Below are 25,285 nucleotides of genomic sequence, written 5' to 3' on the forward strand. Positions count from 1 at the left end.
AGACACATACTTCCTCCAGATACGGTGATAATGTTTCGCTGTCACCTCCTTCCTAGCCCTTATCAGAGTAGGAATGACCTCATCCGGAATGCCCTTTTCAGCTAGGATCCGGCGTTCAACCGCCATGCCGTCAAACGCAGCCGCGGTAAGTCTTGGAACAGACAGGGCCCCTGTTGCAATAGGTCCTCTCTGAGAGGAAGAGGCCACGGATCTTCTGTGAGCATTTCCTGTATCTCTGGATACCAGGCCCTTCGAGGCCAATCTGGAACAATGAGAATTTCCTGTACTCCTTTTCGTCTTATGATTCTCAATATTTTTGAGATGAGAGGAAGAGGAGGGAACACATAGACCGACTGGAACACCCACAGGGTCACCAGGGCGTCCACCGCTACCGCCTGACGGTCCCTTGACCTGGCACAATACCTTGGGAGCTTTTTGTTGAGGCGTGACGCCATCATGTCTATTTGAGGCAGTCCCCACTGACTTGCAATCTTTGCAAAGACTTCTTGATGAAATCCCCACTCTCCTGGATGGATATCGTGTCTGCTGAGGAAGTCTGTTTCCCAGTTGTCCACTCCCGGAATGAAGACTGCTGTCAGAGCGCTTACATGATTTTCCGCCCAGCAAAGAATTCTGGTGGCTTCTGCCATTGCCACTCTGCTCCTTGTTCCGCCTTGGTGGTTTACATGAGCCACAGCCGTGATGTCTGACTGAATCAGAACCGGTAGGTCGCGAAGAGAAGTCTCCGCTTGATGTAGGCCGTTGTATATGGCCCTTAATTCCAGTACGTTGATGTGCAGACAAGCCTCCTGGCTTTACCACAGACCCTGGAAGTTTCTTCCCTGTGTGATTGCTCCCCAGCCTCGGAGGCTCACGTCCGTGGTCTCCAGAACCCAGTCCTGAATGCCGAACCTGTGACCCTCTAGAAGGTGAGCACTCGGCAGCCACCACAAGAGAGATACCCTGGCCCTGGGGGACAGGCTGATCATCTTATGAATATGTAGATGTGACCCGGACCACTTGTCCAGAAGGTCCCACTGAAAGGTCCTTGCATGGAACCTGCCGAATGGAATGGCCTCGTAAGACGCCACCATCTTTCCCAGAACTCGAGTGCATTGATGGACCGACACCCTTTTTGGCTTTAACAGGTCCCTGACCACGGTCTGGAGTTCCTGGGCCTTTTCCACCGGGAGAAAAACCCTTTTTTGTGCCGTACCCAGAATCATGCCTAAGAAAGGCAAACGGGTCGTTGGAACCAACTGTGACTTTGGTAGATTGAGAATCCAGCCGTGCTGTTGCAACACCCTCAGGGAGAGTGACATGCTGTTCAGCAACTGTTCTCTCGATCTCGCTTTTATAAGGAGATCATCCAAGTACGGGATATTTGTGACACCCTGCTTGCGCAGGAGCACCATCATTTCCGCCATTACCTTGGTGAAAATCCTCGGGGCAGTGGAAAGCCCAAACGGCAACGTCTGAAATTGGTAATGACAATCCTGTACAGCAAATCTCAGGAACGCCTGATGAGGAGGATATATGGGGACATGAAGGTATGCATCCTTTATGTCCAGGGACACCATATAATCCCCCCCCTCCAGGCTGGCGATGACCGCTCTGAGCGATTCCATCTTGAATTTGAACCTTTTCAAGTATAGGTTTAAGGATTTTAAATTCAGAATGGGTCTGACCGAACCATCCGGTTTTGGTACCACAAACAGGGTTGAGTAGTACCCCGTCCCCTGTTGAAGCAGGGGCACCTGGACCACCACTTGTTGAAGACACAGCTTTTGAATTGCCTTTAAAACTACTTCCCTCTCCGGAGAAGAAGCTGGTAGGGCCGATTTGAAAAAACGGCGAGGAGGCACCTCTTCGAATTCCAGCTTGTAACCCTGGGAAACAATGTCTATTGCCCAGGGATCCACCTGTGATTGAATCCAGACGTGGCTGAAAAGTCGAAGATGTGCCCCCACTGGGGCGGACTCCCTCAGGGGAGCCCCAGCGTCATGCGGTGGATTTTGTAGAAGCCGGGGTGGACTTCTGTTCCTGGGAACTAGCTGTAGTTGGGAGTTTTTCCCTCTACCCTTACCTCTGGCGAGAAAGGAAGATCCCTGTACTCTCTTGGATTTATGCGACCGAAAGGACTGCATCTGATAATGTGGCGTTTTCTTTTGCTGTGAGGAAACATAAGGTAAAAAAGTGGATTTACCTGCAGTAGCTGTGGAAACCAGGTCCGTGAGACCGTCCCCAAATAATTCCTCACCATTGTAAGGCAAAACCTCCATATGCTTCTTTGAGTCGGCATCACCCGTCCATTGTCGGGTCCACAGGGCTCGCCTAGCAGAAATCGCCATGGCGTTGGCTCTGGAACCCAGTAGGCCAACATCTCTCTGAGCATCTCTCATATATAGGACAGCATCCTTAATATGACCCAAGGTCAATAAAACGGTATCCTTATCCAGTGTATCGATTTCAGCAGACAAGGTATCTGTCCACGCTGCTACAGCGCTACAAACCCAATCCGACGCTATCGCCGGTCTGAGTAATGTACCAGTATGTGTGTAAATTGACTTCAACGTAGTCTCTTGCCTGCGATCAGCAGGATCCTTGAGGGTTGCGGTATCTTGAGACGGCAGCGCCACCTTTGTGGATAAGCGCGTCAACGCTTTGTCCACTCTGGGAGAGGATTCCCACCGTATCCTGTCCTTAGCCGGGAAAGGATACGCCATAAGAGTCCTTTTGGGGATCTGCAGTTTCTTGTCTGGAGTTTCCCAAGCCCTTTCAAACAACTCATTTACCTCATGTGAAGGAGGGAAAGTGACCTCAGGTTTCTTTTCCTTATACATGCGCACCTTCGTGTCTGGGACCGAGGGGTCATCTGTGATATGCAACACATCTTTTATAGCAATAATCATATAATGAATACTTTTTGCCAATTTCGGCTGCAACCTCGCATCATCATAGTCGACACTGGAGTCAGAATCCGTGTCGGTATCAGTGTCTGCCACTGGGGATAGTAGGTGCTTTTGAGACCCAGAAGGGCCCTGCGACATAGTGAAAGGCAGGGTTGACTCCCTGTATTTTCCCTGGACTCTGCTTTGTCCAACCTTTTGTGCAATAAATTCACATTTGCATTTAAAACATTCCACATATCCAACCAATCAGGTGTCGGTGGTGCGACGGAGACACCACACTAATTTGCTCCACCTCCTCCCTTGAAGAGCCTTCTGCTTCAGACATGCCGACACACGCGTATCGACATCCCACGCACTCAGGGAAATCTCTAATCTGGAGACAGTTCCCCCAACCAGGCCCTTTGGAGAGACAGAGAGAGAGTATGTCAGCACACACCCAGCGCCAATGACCCTGGAAACACAAGTCCCAGCAATACACAGCGCTTTTTTGTTTTATATATAAATATATTAACTGCGCTCAAATTATGTGCCCCCCCTCCCCCTCCTTCAAAGCCCTCTGTCACCGTGTTCAGCAGGGGAGAGTCCGGGGAGCCAGCTTCTCAGCAGCGTGCTGTGGAGAAAATGGCACTGGTTAGTGCTGTGGGATCAAGCTCCACTCCCTCAGCGGCAGGCTTCGGTCCCGCTCAAAATACCAAAAAACCTGGCAGGGGTTGTAGATCATACTGCCATAGCTTGATTATACCTATAATGCCAGCCAAGAGGATTATTGCTGCCCAGGGCGCCCCCCCCTGCGCCCTGCACCCATCTGTGCCTGTGTGTGTGTGCGGGAGCAATGACGCGCAGCGTTACCTCAGTGAAGATCTGAAGCCTTCTGCCGCCTGTGAAGTCTTCTTTCTTCATATACTCACCCGGCTTCAATCTTCCGGCTCTGCAAGGAGGACGGCGGCGCGGCTCTGGGACAAACGGCAAGGGTGAGACCTGCGTTCCGATCCCTCTGGAGCTAATGGTGTCCAGTAGCCTAAGAAGCAGAGCCTATCACTGAAGTAGGTCTGCTTCTCTCCCCTCAGTCCCACGGCGCAGGGAGCCTGTTGCCAGGACTCCCTGAAAATGAAAAACCTAGCAAAATTCTTTATTACAGAGAAACTCAGGAGAGCTCCCCTGAAAGCACCCAGTCTCCTCTGGGCACAGGATCTAACTGAGGTCTGGAGGAGGGGCATAGAGGGAGGAGCCAGTGCACACCCATTCTAAAGTTTCTTTATAGTGCCCATGTCTCCTGCGGAGCCTGTCTATTCCCCATGGTCCTTACAGAGTCCCCAGCATCCTCTAGGACGTAAGAGAAATATATATTATTATTATATAGTTTTACTAGAGCTGTGGTCACAGCATGCAGCATAGGGGATGGAATACAGCTCCTTGCGCAAGCCCAGCAGCAGCAGCTTCTCCAACCAAGGGCCTAATTCACTAAGGATTGCAATTGCAAAACTGTTTGCAGCAGCTTTGCGATTGCATTCCTTAGTAATGCAAGTGCTTCCTGCATTTGTGATGCAATCACATCTGTGACAGCAGGCTAAGTAAGCCTGAGCTTACTCATGCTTGCCGTCGCAGATTACCTTGCAAGGCCAAGGAAACTGTATCCAGTATGCAGTCCTTGGTAACGACACTCCTGGAAAATGGGGGCAACCCCCCCACCCCACCCCCACCCCCCCCACCCCTTCCCGGCACCAATGGCCACCCCCACCCCCCTTCATCCTTTCGAACACCTCTGCTTATCAATCAGGCAGAGGCATTCACATACCTGCTATTGCATCACAGGAGCTGTTCTGAACATGAACAGAATGAATCCTGTGCATGTGCAGTTTCCTCAACATCAGAAAACTGCACAGAGGTGAATCACCCCCAAGTCTGCTGTATGGAACATTAGCAGGAAGACACAGACATCTTCAAAATGTTGACACCAGAATCAGAGTCGGCGTTAGCCACTCAGCAGCTCCTGCAAATAAGGGAGGTGCCGGGCTGAAGAGGCGCTCTGTTGTCGCTGCTGGCTGCCGCTGCATCTGTCACACTGTATGACAGACGCAAGCAGTGTGAAGCGTGGCTTCAGCTCAGTCCCCCCGGCTCGCTCCCTCTTCTCTCCTCCTACTCCTCCCCGCTGCACATTTGCCAGCTACGCCAATAGCACTCTCACGCTGATCTGTGTGCATAAGTACCGCACTCCCCCACTCTCTCCTCCTGTGGACATAAGTGTAAGGGGCATTAAGTGTTTTGCACTACTACTGTGGGTGTACTGTGTGGCATGACTACTGTAGGTGCTCTGTGTGGCACAACTACTGTTGGCGTTATTTGTGGCACAACTACTGTGGGCATTATTTGTGGCACAACTACTGTGGGCATTATATGTGACACGACTACTGTGGGCATTATGTGCAAGGGGCACTATTAATGTGGGCATTAAGTGTGGCACTACTACTGTGGGTGTTATGTGTATGGGGCACTACTACTGTGGGCATTATGGGTGGCACTACTACTGTGGGCATTATGGGTGGCACTACTACTGTGGGCATTATGTGTAAGGGGCACTACTACTGCGGGTGTTATGTGTGGCATGACTACTGTGGCGTTATGTGTGGCATGACTACTGTGGGCATTATGTGTGGCATGACTACCGTGGGCATTATGTGTGGCACTATTACTGTTGCCATTCTGTGTGGCACTACTACTGTGGGCGTTATATATATAAGGGCAGTAGCAGATTCAGGGAGGTGGGGGGTACCAAGGCATGTGCCCCCCCTGTCATTTAGAAGATTTTATTATTTTATTTATAGTGCACTTTATTCATTGCATAGCAACTGCCATGGTTAGGGTCACAGGGGCGGATTGTGCCGCTGATCCGGGACCTGTGCTCCTTTCACACCTCCCACCACTCTTCCTGCCAGCAAATTACTGTGGAGGTCGTGGCTCCAGCTCTGTTCGGGCATCGTTCGAGCTGTTGTGCATGCGCAAAAGCTCATTAAAGGGGCTGACAGCTGAGAAACTGGCAGCGCAGCTGGTCTACTGACAGATGTGCTGCCCACGGCACAAACTAAAAGTAAAGGAACCTGCTGGGGCATGAGGGCACCATACATATTGGCCCATTTCAATGACACTGCTTCATAGATTGCTGGCCTCTCCCAAGGGTCCAGCCAACCTGCCACCGGGCTCAGCCCTGCTCTTCCTGCTCCGTAGTCACTGCTGGGCTGTGCCTACTCTCACCACACTGAAATAAAAATGCTAGATACCATGGGAGGGGGAGTCCCAGACAACCAGGCACTCTGTTGAAATCATGTTTTAAATTCTCTGAGTACCGCTGCCTGTTTATTATGTTTTGTGACTATTCCATACCAGAGAGCACCGGAGTGGATTGTATCTTCTGCAGCAGAGAGAGTGCCCGGGTGTCTCAGACTGTCTCTCTCTCTCTCTCTATATATATATATATATATATATATATCCGTATGGTCCGGCTCTCCTTCTGATTGCAGTACCCGTCCGGGTGCCCTCACGTAACATGCATCCACACAAATCTCCAAGTGCGGCACTCCTGGACTTTCAAATAAATCACGGCTCAGATAGGCACATATGATAACGTTTCAGTGCCACTTTATTGGGACACTTTCATCAGACAATACACAGTACAAAATAACTCACCTAAATAAGTGTACCCTCCACATGGACGCCAATCGCCGGAAGCCGAAAACCAGGACCTCCCACCTGGCCGGCTCCTCGTCATCAATGACGTTATTCCAACTCACGCCTCACCTGGGCGGGCTGGGATTTCACTAAAACACCCACATAAATTGGTATACAAACATCAAAAGTGCAAGTGCATAATAAACATTTAAAATTACAAATAGCCCAAACCTGAAGCGTCTAATAATCAGATAATCTTTATGCCACGCTATATATCGGAATATTGGCTATTATAGATAGATCTTAATTGCAATCTTATATTGATTTCATATTGCAGACATCGAGGGCCTCTAAGGGGAATACAATATGATAGGACATTAATAATTTTATATTTGCCTGGATGCCCTCAGCACTGCTCATTAAGACTAAAGGAACCAATTTAACCCTAGATGTTCATTAAGCCCCTTAGGACTAAGTGTATCTAGTCTGAATATCCATTCAGACTCGCATTGCATTAGTTTAAGTGATCTATTGCCACCTCTAATTGGAGGTGGTATATGATCAATCATCCTATATCGCAACGTACTTAATGGATGTTTAGCTGGACTAAAGTGTCGGGCTACTGGCTGCTCGCTATCACCTTTGAGGATTGCTGCCTTTATAGCACTACGATGTGCTGCCATCCTTTCCTTAAAGGCTCGTTCTGTCTTGCCGACATACGATTTTCTACAAGGGCAAATTATTTGATATACTGTGACTTTTGTGTTACACGCGAGTGTGTGTCTGATTTTGTATTTATGACCTGTTCCTGGGTGATAAAATGTATCACCCGCAATTAGGAACTGGCATGTTGTGCATGCACATCTGATACATCCCATATTCCTACTCCGTGCACTTCTACTCCTAGTGGCATAATTAGATCTTACATCGGTTTTAACCAATATGTCACGTAAATTGCGGCTCCTAGTATAGCAGCTCATGAGTTTAGTATTATTCAATTTTAACTCTTCATCTGTCTGGACCATAGGCCACCATTTTTTCGAGATCTTACTAATGTTGTTACTGTGCTGATTATACTCCTGCACCCAGGGGATCATCATGGTACTTTTTCTAGTTTGGTTTTGTTTTAATAATTCATCTCTATCCAATTGAAGTACTTTCTCCTTAGCCTGTAATAAATCTTCTAAACGATACCCTCTTGCATAGAATTTATTAATCATGATATTCATCTGCTCGTCTGCCAACTGTGGATCAGACATAATTCTCTTTACACGAAGCAGTTGGGAAAAAGGAAGGCCTCGTTTGAGAGGTCTTGGGTGAAAACTTTTGCAGTGAAGCAGATTATTACGATCTGTTATTTTTGTATACAGGGATGTAGTAATTTTACCTTCATGTTTCTTTATAAGAACATCCAAAAAATGTACTTCTGTCTTACTAATAGTATATGTGAATTTAATAGGGCATTCTTGGCTATTATGTCCTTCCATCACAGATATAAATGACTCTTGACTACCTCTCCAAAATATCAATAAATCATCTATGAATCTCGTGTAAAAAGCCACATTACTAGCAATCTCAGGATTAGAAAAGAAGACGTCAGCTTCTACCTGGAACATATAGATATTAGCGTACGATGGGGCCACACTGGACCCCATCGCACAACCTATACGCTGCAGGTAGTTCTTCCCGTCAAACATAAAATAATTTTTAGTAAGTACAAGACACAACAAATCAAGCAGAAAATCAAGATCTGGACCAGTATACAGTGGATTATTATTAAGAAAGCGTCTAACTGACGCAATTCCCTCTTCATGCGGGATTACTGTATAAAGGCTTGATACATCAACACTGCAAAGCCAGATATCATCATCCACATCTGTAAGAGCATTTAATTTTCTCAACAGTGCAGAAGTATCCATAAGATAGTTTGGATGCGCTTGAATGCTGGGCTGTAAAACAGTATCAATATATATAGAAATAGGTTGGAATAGAGATTCTACTGCCGCAATTATGGGGCGTCCAGGGGGGTCTATCACAGATTTATGAATCTTGGGGGTAGTGTACATAATTGGTACTTTAGGATATTCAGGCATTAAAGCACCACTGAGCTTAGATGTGATAATTTTATTATCAACTGCACGTGTCAATAAATTCTTTCATTCAATCTTAAATGAAGTAGTGGGGTCTCTGTCCAATATTCTGTATGTATCCTTATCCATAAGTTGTCTATTAATCTCCAGGATATATTTATCAATGTCCTGTATGACAAGGGCACCGCCTTTATCCGCCGGCCTGAAAATCAAATTCTAATTTTTCGACAACCCCATCAAGGCCTGGTATTCATCCCTTTGTAGGTTATGTCATACAGGGATTGGATGCGATATGTGGTTATCAACCTCATTGCCCATCATTCTCATAAACGTCTTGATTGTAGAATTAGACGACTGGGGGTCAAATGTCGCTTTAGGTAACACTTTGCGTAATGCTGGTGGTATTTCATCAACACTAGTTAGCTCCGGATTAGACTTGGAGAAATATTCTTTTAATTTTAGTTGCCGGCACAGGCGGTGTTGCTCCACCTGCCATTGAAATGGTTTAAAAGTGTTGGTTGGCACGAATGATAATCCGTATGATAATACTCTATTTTCCACTGGTGAGAGTTCATATGAGGAAAGGTTTACCACTAGGTTCTCTGCTGGCGGGGTGGTTTTGTGCCTACTGGTTTGTCGGCACCATTGTCCTCCACGCCTATTATATTTTCGGGCCCTTGTCCTCCTTCTCCCATATATTTCGCTCTCGTCGTCACACCTAAAGGGCCAAAATTACGTTTGGATCTCTGCCGTGGTTGTTTTCTCTCTGTATCCGTACTCGATGAATTAAAGTCTGTGGATAAATGAGAGGTGATAAAAGCGCTACTACCAATGTTATTCAATATATTATGTTAAACACCAATTTACAATATAGATATTTAGTTTATACCAGAAACAAATGACAGTTAAAAGTTCTAAAATGTCCTTATAGGAGTTTTTCTGTGTTATCGCACCCCAAATAAAGTGGCAGCAGGTAAGTTTTCAAGTGACTTATATTTATGTAAGTGCAAATAAATAATGTTCATATATGGTAAAACTTTTTGTTCCTTCGGTGCTTTTTACAGCTGTGTAAATTCTCATGTGCGTACCAGACTTCCAAGGAGTATTTGCCTGTAGTAAGGTCTTTCTTGGATATTCTTCCTCTATCCCTTGTAGTAGTGTAGATATACTCATCAAGGTGCAGTATTTAAACACCATGGGAGAGGAGAAACGTGTCAGTATCAAGTACTGTCATAATCTTATAAGTGACTTATAAGTGACTTTGTGCAATCACAAAAAAAGTGCTAAGTGCTGAGTGCAAAGTACAAATTTATTGCAAGCAAAAAAGCTAATCGTGCTTATTCAAAAATAAAGTAACAAATAGTCAGTGTTTTTTAAGAAGAAAATGGTAATGATTTAGATAACAACTCACTTTTTTCTTCCTTTCTTGTGTATTGGAGAATGGGAGGTTTAAAAGGCTTGTATATCCACCATATTGTCGCAGCTGCACACTGTACCTTAAAACCAATTTTGCCCCATAGGAAGAAAAAACTCTGATAGTATAATACAATTTTAACAGAGTTGAATCAATTTTACACACATAAAAAGTAAAAAATGGACCCGTACAATGTATAAATTAAAACAAGCTTATCTGAGTTTGTATCAGTAGAGAGGTAGTATCATGTAGCTCTCAACGCATTTCGTCCCTCCACGCTACTTATGGGACTTCATCAGGAGTAGTTATATATAAGCTTATTGCCCCGGCACTCCAGTCTCCATAATGGATAACGTGCTCTGGTGCCCTCCTAGCGGGTGTTTGCCATGTCTGAGGAAGGGGATATGTCCCTGAAATGTCACTGAATAAAACATACCCTGAGGGGTCTTTTTTCACAGTTTCATCGGTCTCCAAGTGCCGTATATGATTTGGACCCTGTCACTCACTGCCTCACCTTCTGCCTCTCCCCTGCATCATTATCTCCCCATAACCCACTCCATAACACCCTCTGACTGTCACTTTCTGCTTCTTCCCATCACCACCAACTGCCTTTTCCCAGCACCCTTTTCTGTCACCCACTGACTCTTCGTCTCCCACTATCTCTCCCCATCACCTCTCACTCCTGTCACCCACTGCCTCTTCCCATCATCCTCTATGCCACCCACTGCCTTCACCTGTCACACATTCCCTGGCATCACCCACTGCCTCTCTCTATCACACATTCCCTAGCGTCACCCACTGCCTTCCCCTGTCACCCATTCCCTGGTGTCACACACTGCCTCCCCCTGTCATCCATTCCCTGGTGTCACTCACTGCTTCCCACTGTCACTCATTCCCCGGCATCACCCAGTGCCTCCCCCTGTCATACATTCCCTGTTATCAGCCACTGCCTCCCCATCACCCATTCCATAGCGTCATCCACTGCTTCTCCATGTCTTCAGAAAAACAGTCTGAGATTGAGGTGAGGTGCTGAGCAGATTCTGGGAAGAGGAGCCTGGCTGAGACTGCTGAGGGTTTGGATGAGGACTGAGCAGGCAAAGGTTGGTCTGAGCTGGGTGGGGAGGCTGGCATAAGGGGAGAGGGTAAGGAAGCATTATGAAAAGGAGGGTGTGGCTTATGGATATGGCATTCCCTTTGAGGCCATACCCCTTGTTTCAAAACCACACCCACTTTTCCAGGAGCACATGCAAATAACCCCCTCCCTCTTACCCTATCAGAGTGCCCCCCCCCCACTGTAATTTTGTTCTGGATCAGCCCCTGTGTAAGAGGCAATACTACTGTGGGCATTATGTGTATAAGGAGCACTACTGTGTGTCATAATGTGAATTAGGTACACTACTATTTGGTGCAATATGAATCAAGGGCACTATGTGTGGTATAATGTGAATAAAATTGTGATACTGTGTGGCATAATATGAATTGGAGACTACACCCACTTCACACTCACAGTCCCTTTCTTATGTATGGGAGGATGGGCGCAAATTTATTGTTTGCAGGGAGGCGCCGAACACCCTAGCACCAGCCCTGACCAGATTGTTCACAATGAACATAATGTCAACATGGTCATTACAGTATTTAGGCCCCAAATGCAAACCTAACCGCAGCCTAACCTTAACCCTGACATTTACTGCCATCATAGACATTCAAAGTGTTGACAGTACTTGTCAGGACAGTCAGGCTTAGGCTGTGGTAAGGTTTTTGTTTAAGCCTAAATACTGTAAAAATTCTATAATGAGTATTGACAATGTCGATCATGTTATTATGTCACATAAAGTCCATACTGTATTTACATTCTGAATGTTGACATTTCATACCTGTCAAAGTCAAAAATATTACATAGAGAGAAAATCCAAACTCCACACATTATGAGTTGCTATGCTTGCGAATACGCACAGCGAGCACAGCAATATATGGTAACATACGCACTCACACAAACATGCCACAAAGATATATTCAACACATATTTCATACAGCACAAAGTAAACATATCAAGCACTAGATATTATAAGGTTTTAAATTATATAATGGAGTATAACATCATGTATGTGTATTGTTGGAGCGGAGCAAGATGGACATGTCGTGCTTGGTGTCAAAGTAATCAGATTAATGTGTGGATTCATTTGATGCCTGTTATTAGGTTGTAGCACATTGCAATGAGTAGTTATGATTGAATGTAGGAATATAAATCCACAATTCTGAAGTGAACAAAAGGACATTCCATTTAAAGCATGTGGACAGGAAACCAGAGGCCAGCCCCTATTATGTCATCTTCATTGCTTGCATATGAACTGATCAATGACTCATCATGAATGAGAAAGTTCCCTCCCCTGGACCAATAACAGAAGACCCAGTCCCAGACCTATTCTCCCCCAACATACACAGTGTATAGCTGATCCCAGTCACAAGAAGTTCTATTTTTGCTGGGTGCTGATTGAGATGGTGTTTTGCGGTGACTCTGCTACTGTGAGGATGGAGAGAGAGAGAGAGAGATGGATCTAGTTTGCATTGAGGGAAATGGTAATTGTATGCGGGATGTAGTGTCTGCAACTTACAGAGCACTTTTATCGTATATGGTAATAAGATGCGCCTTGCGTCCGCAACTTATATTAGTGCTGGCATTTTGGATAATTGTTAGACATAGATATGACTTTATCAGATGGGGGCTCGTAGCCAGGATATCACGTTCTTAATGATTTCACTGTACAGACGCAGCTGTGGTCTACCAGCTAAAGATGGACGCATCTTGATGCTGCCGAATCACATCCATTTGTTCTTTTGTGTTATCAGTAAGGCGCTGATATGAAATTCAAGGGACAGTATATTTCTCACAATATTTAAAATGCTACAGCATATTTTTATTATTGCAAAACAAAGTTCAAATAAGTAATATTGTATTTTATTCAGATTGGATTGTCTATCTGTTAAGTACATTTTAAAAAGCATTTAAAAGTTGGTGCATAGGTATAATATAGCTGTGTTAGCATGCTGAGGCCAATTCGCATACTTTTAAACCCAGGCCTAAAGTAACTTTTGGTGCTTGTATGTGATTTCTTTGTGACAAAAGGAGCTAGCCACATGGTATCCTCCATTTTGAGCTAGCCACATGGTATCCTTCATTTTGGGCTAGCCACATGGCCTGTCCACCATCTTGTTCAAGCACATGGATGGGAATGAGGGGGAGGAGCAGTGGCCATTTTAGGAAGGTCACTTTATCCAACTTATCTAAATAGCTGACTTTCAGTCTGGTTAAAACAATCAGTTTCCTTTGTCAAAATAAACAACATATATGTACAAAGCCAACACCATTTATAAGCTACCAATGAATTTATTTAAACCATGCCAAAGTCAATTACAAATAGTTTCAATTGGGCCTAGTGAGAGTTAATAGTGAAATGAATACTTGATGTAAGAAATTACACACAGATATATCTAAAAAATAAAAAAAAGGTATTTTCTTTTTTTTCTTTCCAGGATTTGGTAACTCTCTGTTTGCTAGAGTAGGATAGCCATTGAAATGTTAATTAACTTGTTTAACAACTAGTAGAGCAAGGCAATTATCTTTGATATACAAAATAAAGGCTCTGAGAGAAACTACAGTCATTCAGTGTGTTTACGAATACATATGAAGGGGTGAAGGGTCTCATAGGAGTGCAGTAAATGGTGTGTGTGTGTGTGTGTGTGTGTGTGTGTGTGTGTGTGTGTGTGTGTGTGTGTGTGTGTGTATTATTTTATTATAATTATGTGTATATTTATATCAGTGTATGTTCTGCAAGATAGCTATCCAATCTGAATCATAGCATTTAAATTATAGTCAATAGTCATTATAGATCTGCAAAGAATTGGATACGTTTATTTTTTATATATATTTGATATATTTCGTTAAGGGAGTAATTATAAAAACATGAAACACAGTTCCAGCCTAAACGTTTAGGTAAACACTTGAAGCAGGATTATATTTGGGGGTAACTTCCGGCAAGTGTAAGGAACAATTGTGTATTGTGTAAGTGAGCAGTAGTATTTTGTTGCTCATATTTATCGTGATAGTGTGGTTTATTGAGTTGCGAATGCACATTGTACACGTGGTACGGTACGTGAGGTGAGCCTACAGGAGTGCGCACGTGGCGCAGGGACACGCAGAGTCGCATGTTTACGCAAGGTTGCGTGAAGTTTCGAGCGCAAGTTATAACCGCACAATAGCAGTTCAATTTAAGGTGGGGTAAAATATATAGTTATACAATAGCAAATAACTATCTGATTTTAAAAGCAGATTATTATAATATTTTGTTTAAAGTGCACTACCTCTGGAACAAGCTATCAATCAAAGGGAGTGATATTTTTCTGTACAGAAAAACACTGTGTATTTGTGTGAGTGGAAGGTAGGAATGGACATATTGAACCCCGGAAGTCGGGTATCCTGTGGAGACATTGAGTTAGCAGAGGCTCAGTGGCGTGAAGGCTAGCGACCTTACGTTATAAGAGAAATATGCAAGTAGTGAGGAAAATTGTGGAGGAGCGTGATAGAGTATAGATTGTGAAGTATTTGAAGTTAAGGTTTTTTGGGGGTATTTCGCTCTGGCTGTGGAGCGCAGCTAGTTGAATTCGACTCTCGTGATCGTAGGACATATAGATAACAAGTATCTATAGGCTGTGCGATTGGACCACATATCTGTGTGTGCAAAACGCGGTGCAACGTGATACCATGTGCATTCTTTTGCGCAGATTGCGTCATCATACACGCTGTGTGGAGCATACGCAGACGTGATTTGTGTAAAGTAGACGGAATTTTTGCTGACTCTCTCAGGAAATATTCTGGGTGAAAGTCCATAGGATGGCTTGGTGACGTTTCCCAGGTGGAATTCCTGTGGAAAGAAACCACAAAGATCAGGTTTATTTTTAACCTCCACTGAAAAAGGTGACGTATTGATTTATTGCTGTCTATACGTCAATACTTACAGTGAAGAGGGGCCTGGTAGGGATCCTCACTGGGTAAGCGGTGGTCACTATTGGGCTGAGTCGTGGTAGATCAGCGGAGAAGGAGTTAGTGAGAGAACTCTGAGGACTTTCACCGTTTGCTCGTATTGTTCATTTGGAGATCGTGTCAAAAGTCCGCGATGGGAACCAAGTGAACAAGCGAGAAACGCTCGGCAGCCAGGGTTCAGGCTGGATAGCGGAGGCCAAGAGGGCCCGCTTGGTTTATTGAGGCACGTACTGTGTGAAAACGTGCGGAGGAGATAATGTGTGGAAAGTATGGTCCACACAGAAAGGCTTTTTTGTGATGAGTGGGTATGTATGACTGCTGATGATAGGGCATTATTCCCTAGGGTTGGTGAGTTTGATCCTGAGGTATTGCAGGTAGCATGTCTAACCAAAGTCATATAAGACAAGAACGGAAATATAATAACTGTTTGAGCTTGTAGCAACAATAAATAAGTAAAAAAAAAGAGAAAGCAAGTACACCGCCATATGTGGATGTGGAAGCAGTTACAGCCAGCATACAAACTATAGAAAATAATAAAAATAAAAATATGAAAAATATGAATGTAACCTATATATGTACTAATGAATGTCAAAGTTTTATTTAGGAGGAGAAGGCGACCTGACTGGTTTCAGCCATTTCTCATGCACTCAGAGGAGTATCTAACCGGTAAAAGAGGAGCAGTAGCCTGCAGGGGAAGTGGCTGAGACCAGTGGAACTGGTAAGTATGGAGTCATTCGAGTACATATATAGTAAAACCCAAAAATAAAATAAAAATCAAGAAAGTAACATCATAAATGGACAATAACCTGTCCGCACATTGGTATTTGCCTGTAGGAAAGCAAACAGAGATAGGGTCTTTCTTTTAGTTACCATATAAGAAGTATTGATTTCTAGTAAGGCTCCTAGTCAAGATGAGCTTGGAAATGTTTGTTGGACCATGTACAGACCCTTAATACGGGTTGAGAAGGATTGAATGAATACTTCGCATGACCTAGAAGCCTGTTGATTTTTTTTCTTTTGCAGTACTAGAAAATTCTCCGTCTGGATAAGATCACTGGTAAACACTAATTCGGCAAATAGTAGGAACAAAAGAAGTGCAACATTACCCTTTGACAAAACCTGCAGAAGTTACGATTGGGCCTCTATGATGCTAAACCCTTTTCTTTTTCTTTTTCCTAGCAGCAGTGGCCCCTGACTATCTTAATCAACAGATTTTGTTAAATGTGAAATACATATATTGTACTCCCGCTCAGGAAGTACAAAGTATGTTAGATACCCTCAAAGACTAATGTTACATTCCACTGTTCTAGATTCATGTCCATCACAGATAGAGGAAATTATCTCACAAGATACCAGGTTCCCTATGAACTTAGGATGGGCAGGACACTGGATTGATGGCTGAGGTAGTCCCAGTAGTGACACAGCATGCACAAGCTTTAAGGGGGATAGACCAAGTAGTTAATCAATTCCCTGTAGTGCCCAATCCAGTTGTCATTTTAATAAAATCCCCTCCACCTCTACAAACTTATCTGTTACCAACCTCTATTCTGTTTTTCTTCACAGTTTTCCTCTTCATCTTTTGCGTTCACACAGGGTGGTACAATACATGGACCCGATTCTCCCAAGGTCTCGAGTGACACCCTGAGTATTGTCTCCCAAGCCCTGCATGACTGTTTACAGTCCTTTCAGCCTGAGAATGGGTCGGTGCTGATACAATATGTTGATGACTTGTTGTTGTGCACTGATTCATTTGAGTCATCCCTGGCAGATACTAAGCAGTTTCTGTTTAGTCTCTTCCAAACAGGACTCCAGGTATCAAGGGATAAACTACAGTTGTGTAGGACAAGAGTCAAATACCTGCGACGTAGTACTGGTACATGATTTGACAGTTCATATACCACATGCCGTATTGGTCCTTCAAAGTTCTGTCCAAACTCGGTATGTCTCAGAAGCACGATGGCACCAGTATATTACTGCAGTGTGCCTTGTCATGCACAAAGGGTGGAGGAAGGAGGAGAATACTGGTGAAGGGAAATTTTGTATAGACACTGATATGCATGATGGTATGGAATATCTGAATCAGACCTTTACTACGAGACCAGACGTAAGTGACAGCCCGTTGGTGAACGCAGACCTGATATTTTTCTTTTCCTTTTTCTCCTCTAGAGATGTTATTTTTTCTTTTTTTTGAGTGATGCTCATGCAAATTTGTGTTTCCTACAGGAAAAGGAGGTCTGGAAGTCGAAGGGGTATGGTTAGGAGTCCTCAGGACTCTGGAGAGATGGACAAGGTAAGCCAGTGGCCCCCAGGATGTATCTCCCAAGCCTAGCTGAGGCGGCATATGGTCTGACTCATCTAGGGTAAGGAAGGTATGTTCAAATTGATAAGAGCATACTGGCGTGTACCAGGGTTCTCTTCTCAGGCAAGCAGGAAAGCAATGACCTGTCTTACTTGCATGAGGAAGGACATTTGGTAAGGTAGTACTAACAGAGCCATCCCATATCCCTCCTGCAGACGGACCTTTTCAGGTAATACAAATTGACTTTGTACAGTTAACACCCTTTAGGAATTCTGTGTATGTATTGGTGTGCACTCATGTTTTCTCAAACTGGGTAGAGGCATTTCCTGCCACCACGGATGCTGCTGTGTTTACCACAAAGCAAATTGTGCAGAAATATGTGTGTAGATATGGTACCCCTAGAAGTAGGAGCAAAGTGATAGCTTGAAACTGGACTATTGTGGTCATAGACACTGCCACTAGTGTTATGTAGCATCGGAACCACTCCCAGATCTTCGCTTAATGAATCACCCTCTTTGAAAGTTTTGTTTTTGTTTTTGTTTTTATTTTTGGAAGACAACCTCATGTCATGATTGATTTGCACAATGATCAGAAATACACCAATGAGGTGACAGTACAGTACCTTATCGAGATGAGCCAGCATTTGAGAACTTGACAAATGAACTTGAAACTGTTGATTCCTGGTATGCCAAATACTAACTGTCTTGATTGTGAACCAAGAGACTGTGCGATTGTTCTTATGCTCAGGTTGCCTAATAGACAGGTGGGAAGGACCGTACCAAGTTTTGTTGACAGCACGATCCCAGTGAAAGTAGCCGAGAGAGAGACTTGGGTCCACGATTCCCATTGCAGGAAAGTCGGTAGTCCTGAAGGAACTCGTAGATGGAGTGAGATCGCAGAAGTATCACCAGACTGAGAGGCGGCACTGTTGAACACTACCTGAGCATACTAAAGGATTACAGAAAGACCAGTCATTGTAATTGATTTGCTATGGACAAGATTTGTTTTGTTCTTTCTTTTTTTTCCGTTGACAAACATTTTTTTCCCACGACATTCTATTTTTGTGAGGTTTTTCATGAGGAGTCGAGTGTGGTACTGGAACTGGTTCTGGAGAAAGGAGTGATTTCTTTATAGGATCCCAGGATCAACCTATCTATTTGTTAAAGCCAGAGAAAACCAAAGGCCTAGTAGTTACGGAGTTTGGAGGTAACGTGATAGGCTATTGTCTGAGGAATACTGTATTTTGTAGTTATTGTGGCCCTATAATTGAAGAAGAGTGCATCCAGAGATGTCAGTCTAGCAATAAGGCAGCATTTGACAGACATCCATCGAGTGATTACCACTCACTAGTGGGTAAGGTTCTAGACCAAACGGAATGTTGGATGTGTTCACAGGTACCTCTAAGACCAAATAATGCAGGATTAGTGTCATATTCTTTAGAGTTAGCTGAGGTACTTGAATTACACGGAGGGGGGGGGGGGGGACCGGAGTACAAAGAATATAATATAACTAGACCCCCTAGTCTTAAGATCCACCAGTACCATAGATAAATCCCTGGTATGTTTAAATCTCACCAATTTCAGGAAATCAGGAAATTGGGAGGTAATCAGAAACAATCAGACAATTGCTATTCACACATAGCAGATAAAGAGCTCATTAATATATGTGGAAGAAAGGTTTATGAATGGCTCTCCTCGAATTCCAAAGGTTTATGTTATCTAGGAAGGACACTACTAATAACCATTGTTCAATGATGAAACAAACCTAGCATATGTTCCAGAAATGGAAACAATGTTCAGAGAGTGATGGGAATATATACCATGAAAATTTGATAGGTCTCTTTCACGATTTTTGTGTTTTCTCCCTCTACCCAGCAGAACCTCTATAGAATCCGAACATCAGTGTACAAAGACGTAGGTACATGTATGTGTGAAACATTCGTTAAAATCAGACATCATAGGCCATAGCACTGTCCCAGCATACTCTATAGGTTGAATGTTGTCCCACACCCAACCAGTGGTCCCGTGACTGCCGAGTGCATATAGAGGATGTCTCGTCATCCTCCTGCTCTTCCCCAAATATAGTCAAATGTCTGATTTGCGAAATTAAGACATACGTGTGTCTAGGTCACCGATTATGTGTTTGAAATATTTTTCTTCTGTTAATAATTGATGGCAGTTATTGTTTACTGCCAGAGGGTGGACTATTGAAGTCAAAAATATTACATAGAAAGAACATCCAAACTCCACACATTATGAGTCGCTATGCTTGTGAATACGCACAGCGAGCACAGCAATATATGGTAACATACGCACTCACACAGACATGCCACAAAGATATATTCAAAACATATTTCAAACAGCACAAAGTAAACATATCAAGCACAAGACATTATAAGGTTTTAAATTATATAATGGAGTATAACGTCATGTATCTGTATTGTTGGAGCAGAGCAAGATGGACATGTCGTGCTTGGTGTCAAAGTAATCAGTTTAATGTGTGGATTCAGTTGATGCCTGTGATTAGGTTGTAGCGCATTGCAATGAGTAGTTATGATTGAATGTAGGACTATAAAGCCACAATTCTGAAGTGAACAAAAGGACATTCCATTTAAAGTATGTGGACAGGAAACCAGAGGCCAGCCCCTATGATGTCATCTTCATTGCTTGCATATGAACTGATCAATGACTCATCATGAATGAGAAAGTTCCCTCCCCTGGACCAATAACAGAAGATCCAGTTCCAGACCTATACTCCCCCAACATACACAGTGTATAGCTGATCCCAGTCACAAGAAGTTCTGTTTTTGCTGGGTTATGATTGAGATGGTGTTTTGCGGTTACTCTGCTACTGTGAGGATGGAGAGAGAGAGAGAGAGAGAGAGATATGGATCTAGTTTGCATTGAGGGAAATGGTAATTGTATACTGTGGCTGTAACTGTAATGGGTTAGTTTTTAACAACTGCTTCCTGTGTAAATTGTAACCATGTAACTATATATATACTGTACATGTGATATATTGTATACATATCCTTTTAATATCAAATATATACATCAATGAGCTTTGGAACTCAGAAATGTGTGCATGTACTTGTTTTTCTCTTAAGGGATGTAGTATTTGCAATGTACAGCGCACTTTTATCGTTTATGGTAATAAGATGCGCCTTGCGTCCGCAACTTATATTAGCGCTGGCATTTTGGGTAATTGTTAGAAATAGATCTGACTTTATCATACCATATCTGGGAGAATGTATGCTTAGAAAGCTCAGTTTTGTCTCTTACAGGTTATACGACTGTATGTATATTTTTTATGGGATGTGTAACCCATTCCTTACCACTTATGCTATTTATACTGTATGTTTGCTGCAGAATTTTTTTTCTAAAATCTTTCTTTCAGCCTATACTAAAGTTAAGGGTTTATCAAACTTTGAGCCCAATTCAGACCTGATCGCAACAAAATCTTTCTCTAATGGGCAAAACCATGCGCACTGCAGATGGGGCAGATATAACATGTGCAGAGAGAGTTAGATTTGGGTTGGTTATTTTGTTTCTATGCTGGGTAATACTGGCTGCTTTAATTTTACACTGCAAATTAGATTTCAGTTTGAACACACCCCACCCAAATCTAACTCTCTCTGCACATGTTACATCTGCCCCCCCCCCCCCCCCCCCCCTGCAGTGCAGCATAGTTTTGCCCATTAGATAAAATTATGTTGCTGCAATCAGGTCTGAATTAGGCCCTTTCTTTGCAGAGACCTCCTAATATGGTAGTACAAGTTTTACAGATATCTCCACAATCATAACTGGAAAAATGACAGTAACATCACCTGTGGATCTTTTCATATGTGTCCGCCAGTAATTAATACAGGTGTACTAACTAGGAGATTTGGAAACAGAGCTATAACTATGGGTGTGTGAGTGGTGCCATCGCACAGAGCACAGGACCCTGGGGGCAGCACCATCACTGCCCCATGCCACTTGCCTCTAGCTAGCAGGGGATCTGGAACAGCATGCTACAGCCAGTATTACTGCTGCAGTGCCGCCTGGAGCTTCATTTGGCACGCACGTCAGTATAGCTGATAGGAGCATCCTCAGGAGTACTGCACTTTCTGATGCTGGCGGTCTGGCCCCCTCTGGGCAACATCATTACATAATGTAGCACATGCTCACGTGGCAGGGTCGGTATAGGGTGCACTGCTGTTATGTGATGGCGTTGTCTGGAAAACATGCTCTGTTAGGGGTTCTAAGCTTGGAAACACTGCTATAAAACATCAGTAGCATTACTTATTAATACTATGCCCAGGGCAGCACATGGTTCTTCTGTCTTTAACCCAAACTCCTTGACTTGCTCCAATGCTCTGCAGTGCAGGGGATTTGGGGGCTAATTCAGACCTGATTGCTGCTGTGCCTTTTTGGACAGCAGGTGATCAGGCCTGAACTGCGCATGCACCGCAGTGCGCATGTGCATGCAAGAGCTGCTATCGGCATCTCAGCCCAGCGATCACCTCTGCCTGATTGACAGGCAGAGGCATTCACTGGGCGGGCTGGCGGCGTTTGGCTGCCGTTTGGGGCCACGGTACGTAGCTCAGGTAGGGAGCTACTTGTCAAGTACAAAAGCATCGCCGCTGTGCTGGGCATTCCCCCGCATGTCAGAGTAAATGATCGTAGATGTGCTAAATTTAGCACATCTATGATCAACTCTGAATTACCCCCTTGGATTATGGAATCTGCAAACATGGGCTGACCTCATTTGCTCTAAAATCAAGCATTTGGATACCCCTGATAGAAATTTAGCATTTGCACTGACAAGGAACTTTCAGCATGGGGATGTTTTTTTTTCTTGGAGGTTAGCCAGTATTTTTGTTTCTGGACCCACTTTCCTCATTGTAGTCAGTCAAATCCTGAGCATATTGGTTTGGTTGACATTATGATACAGGTTTCCTTGTCATAGTTTCACTAGTCCTATCTGTCATTGCTTAAAGCTGGTAGCAGCTTTTTTGTTTTGGTGTATGCCATTCTGGTATTAGCACCATGTATCTTTTGTTGATTTCTTTCTTTATTGTATTTTAGAAAGATGCCACGTTTGACGCTGAGCACAGGACTAGTCCGCCCTGCTTGTCAGACGCTAACCCTCCACCCTCCCCCTTGCACAGGTACAAAAGCATCACACGGAAGCAATGCTTTTGTGCCTGATGAGTAGCTGCCTGCCTGTGTGGCTCCTGCGCGCTGGCAGGGAGCTACTCACAGTGTTCCGGGTCGTAGCAGCTGCGTGTGATGTCACACAGCCACCGTGGCCTGCCCCCCCAATGGTCTGGACATGCCTTCGTTGTCTGGACTGCGTCCCGCGCCTGTCAATCAGGCAGAGGCAATCGCAGCCAGTGAGATGCTGATAGAATCTCACCGGGCTCCCGGGGTGCGCACACGCAGTGCAGCCGTTGCGTGTGCGCACTCCACACAGTAATTCAGATTGCGATTGCTGCCACTGCAGCAATCCAGTCTCAATTACCCCCTGTGTGTGTAATGGACAGGCTGTGTGTATGTGTGCAGTTTCAGCTATACCAGTTCTAGTTCGATTCAAGATACAGCTTATTTCGGTCTTTCACTCTTGGTCTACAGTTGCCACAATTCCATCAGCAATCCTAGATACTCTCCGCTAGCACTTAACTTCACTCCTTGACCTGTATCCAGCTGGGCAAGAGCTACATTTGCCCTCCAAGTTTCTGGCATCCTATGCCTACTACTGAATCATCACCAGCCCCACCCTCAGGTTCACAAGCATTCCTTGATGTGACAATTATGTTGTAATTACTTATTTCATTCAATATATGTTAAAAGGTAAATATGTATTGTAAAAACAGTTATTTGTTTTCTCCATTTGATAACTCACAAAAATAAATGTTTTAGTTAATGTAATTTAAAGTCTTTTACTCCACACCAAGTCTAATGCTTCATTTCTATGTTTTGTTTTAGGTCAGCATCTCCACTGTAGGTTATGGTGATACAATTCCTGATACAATCTTGGGACGAATTGTAGCTTTTCTATGTATATCTTTTGGGATCATCCTTAATGGCATGCCAATATCAATACTTTATAACAGATTCTCTGACTTTTATGCAAAGCTTAAAGCACATGAAAGTAGCAGTGCTTTGAAACCTGGCACAGAGATCAGATTCAAGGAGAGGATCATAAAGAAGATCACAAAATGCTGTGCCACAGGGCAAGGAATCAATTATTAGGAGGACAATCTAAGGACTCATTCAGAAAGTAGTCACTTGTAAACTATTGTATTAGTAAAATCAAAACTCTCAATACACCATTAATGCAACCTAAAATGCTGCCAGTGCTAATGGTTTGTTTGTTTTATTTAATTACATTTTGTCTTTTCTAAACACTTTCAGTCTTATTTCAGGCTCAACATTACAAAAGTAAATGTTCAAATTTATTCCAAATGAATTGGAATGACCAACTGTATAATCTATTTAAAAATATGCAAAATACTCCAAAAGCTATTTCTCTGTTCAACAAAGTTGGACTAGCCTAAAGGAGTTACAGGGTGAACCCATGGTGGGCCCCACTGCATGGAGGCCCACCTCCTCCTCTAGGGATCAGGTTCCAGACTTTGCACTTGAATTATTATTATTATTATTATTATTATTACCATTTGTTTATAAGGTGCCACAAGTGTTTTGCAGCACCGTACATACAACATACATTAGAACAATACAGGGTACACAGAACTTAACAACAAAGAAAACTAAAACTGAGCACAGGTAACAATTAGCACCACAGTTCTCAGTACCCACAACACAGCTGAGATGTCAGGAAGCAAAGCAGTAATTGGCCTGCTACAGGGGACGGGCAGCTATTGGAAGATATGAACAGTCATGAGCAAGAGGAAATGCAGGTATAGACAGTCACTGAGTGGGAGAGAGCTGTAATTGAAGTGCAAGAGAAGAGGGCTGTGAGAACAGGAGGGAAGAGGGCCGTGAGAACAGGAGGGAAGAGGGTCCTACTCTAAGGAGCTTACAATTTAGAGGGAGACAGACAGGTGACATGAGTAACAAGCAAGTAGAAGGTGGCCTGGTGTCAGGAAGTAAGTGAGGCAGTGAGAATGGGCCTCAAGACTAGGTTATGCGGAAGGGTATGCTTTGATGAACAGGTGAGTTTTCAGGGCCTGTTTGAAGCATTGCAAGGTCGGGGAAAGTCTAATAGAGCAACGAAGCTTGTTCCAGCTAAGAGGGGCAGCATGGGCAAAATCTTGGATTCACACATGGGATGTAGTGACCAGGGTAGATGAGAGGCGACTGTCATTGGCTGACCGGAGTGGGCAGGCGGGAGTATGTAGGGAGATGAGGTTCAAGATGTATGCTGTAGTTGAATTAGAAAGGGTGAGGAGTTTGAAGATGATTCTGTGGGGGAATGGGAGCCAGTATAGGTTTTGATTAAGTGGATTGGCAGATGTGGAGTGGCGGGAGTGGAAGATAAGTGTAGCTGCGGAGTTGAGAACAGATCGGAGTGGAGCGAGATAGGAAAGTGGGATTCCAGTGAGGAGAATGTTGCAATTATCGAACCATGAGATGACTAGTTAGTGGATAATAAGTTTAGTCGCACTCTGGGAGAGGAATGCCCTGATGCGAGCGATATTGCGTAGCTGGAATAGACAGGATTGAGCCAGAGATTGGATGTGGGGGCGAAGGAGAGAGGAGAGTTAAGAGTGAATTATACATACAGATGGAGCCACCCTAGTCATGGATCCGTCTGAGCCTTGGCGCGCCTAATGCCGAGAGCGTCTCCATCTGGCCGGGTGCACACACCCATGATGGAGATGCGCCCCGTTCACTAGAATGGGAGAGCATCTCCGTTGCGCGC

General features: G+C 44.0%; 1 protein-coding gene across 2 annotated transcripts in view; it reads left to right on the top strand.

Annotated features, from left to right (window-relative positions):
• Positions 1-23,754, top strand: part of LOC134936572 (potassium voltage-gated channel subfamily V member 2-like) — a 199,336-nt gene extending 175,582 nt beyond the window's left edge. The window contains exon 3 of one of the 2 annotated variants that reach the window (XR_010180530.1): positions 23,386-23,462. Coding sequence is in view for 1 of the 2 variants with exons in the window: in XM_063931702.1 (XP_063787772.1) it covers positions 23,386-23,652 (267 nt within the window). In the remaining variant the exon portion in view is untranslated. Of the gene's footprint in view, positions 1-23,385 lie in introns of both variants that reach the window. The other variant, XM_063931702.1, reaches the window with a different exon arrangement.
• Positions 23,755-25,285: the final 1,531 nt, after the last annotated feature.

Source organism: Pseudophryne corroboree, chromosome 1, assembly GCF_028390025.1.
Source record: "Pseudophryne corroboree isolate aPseCor3 chromosome 1, aPseCor3.hap2, whole genome shotgun sequence".
NCBI lineage: Eukaryota > Metazoa > Chordata > Amphibia > Anura > Myobatrachidae > Pseudophryne > Pseudophryne corroboree.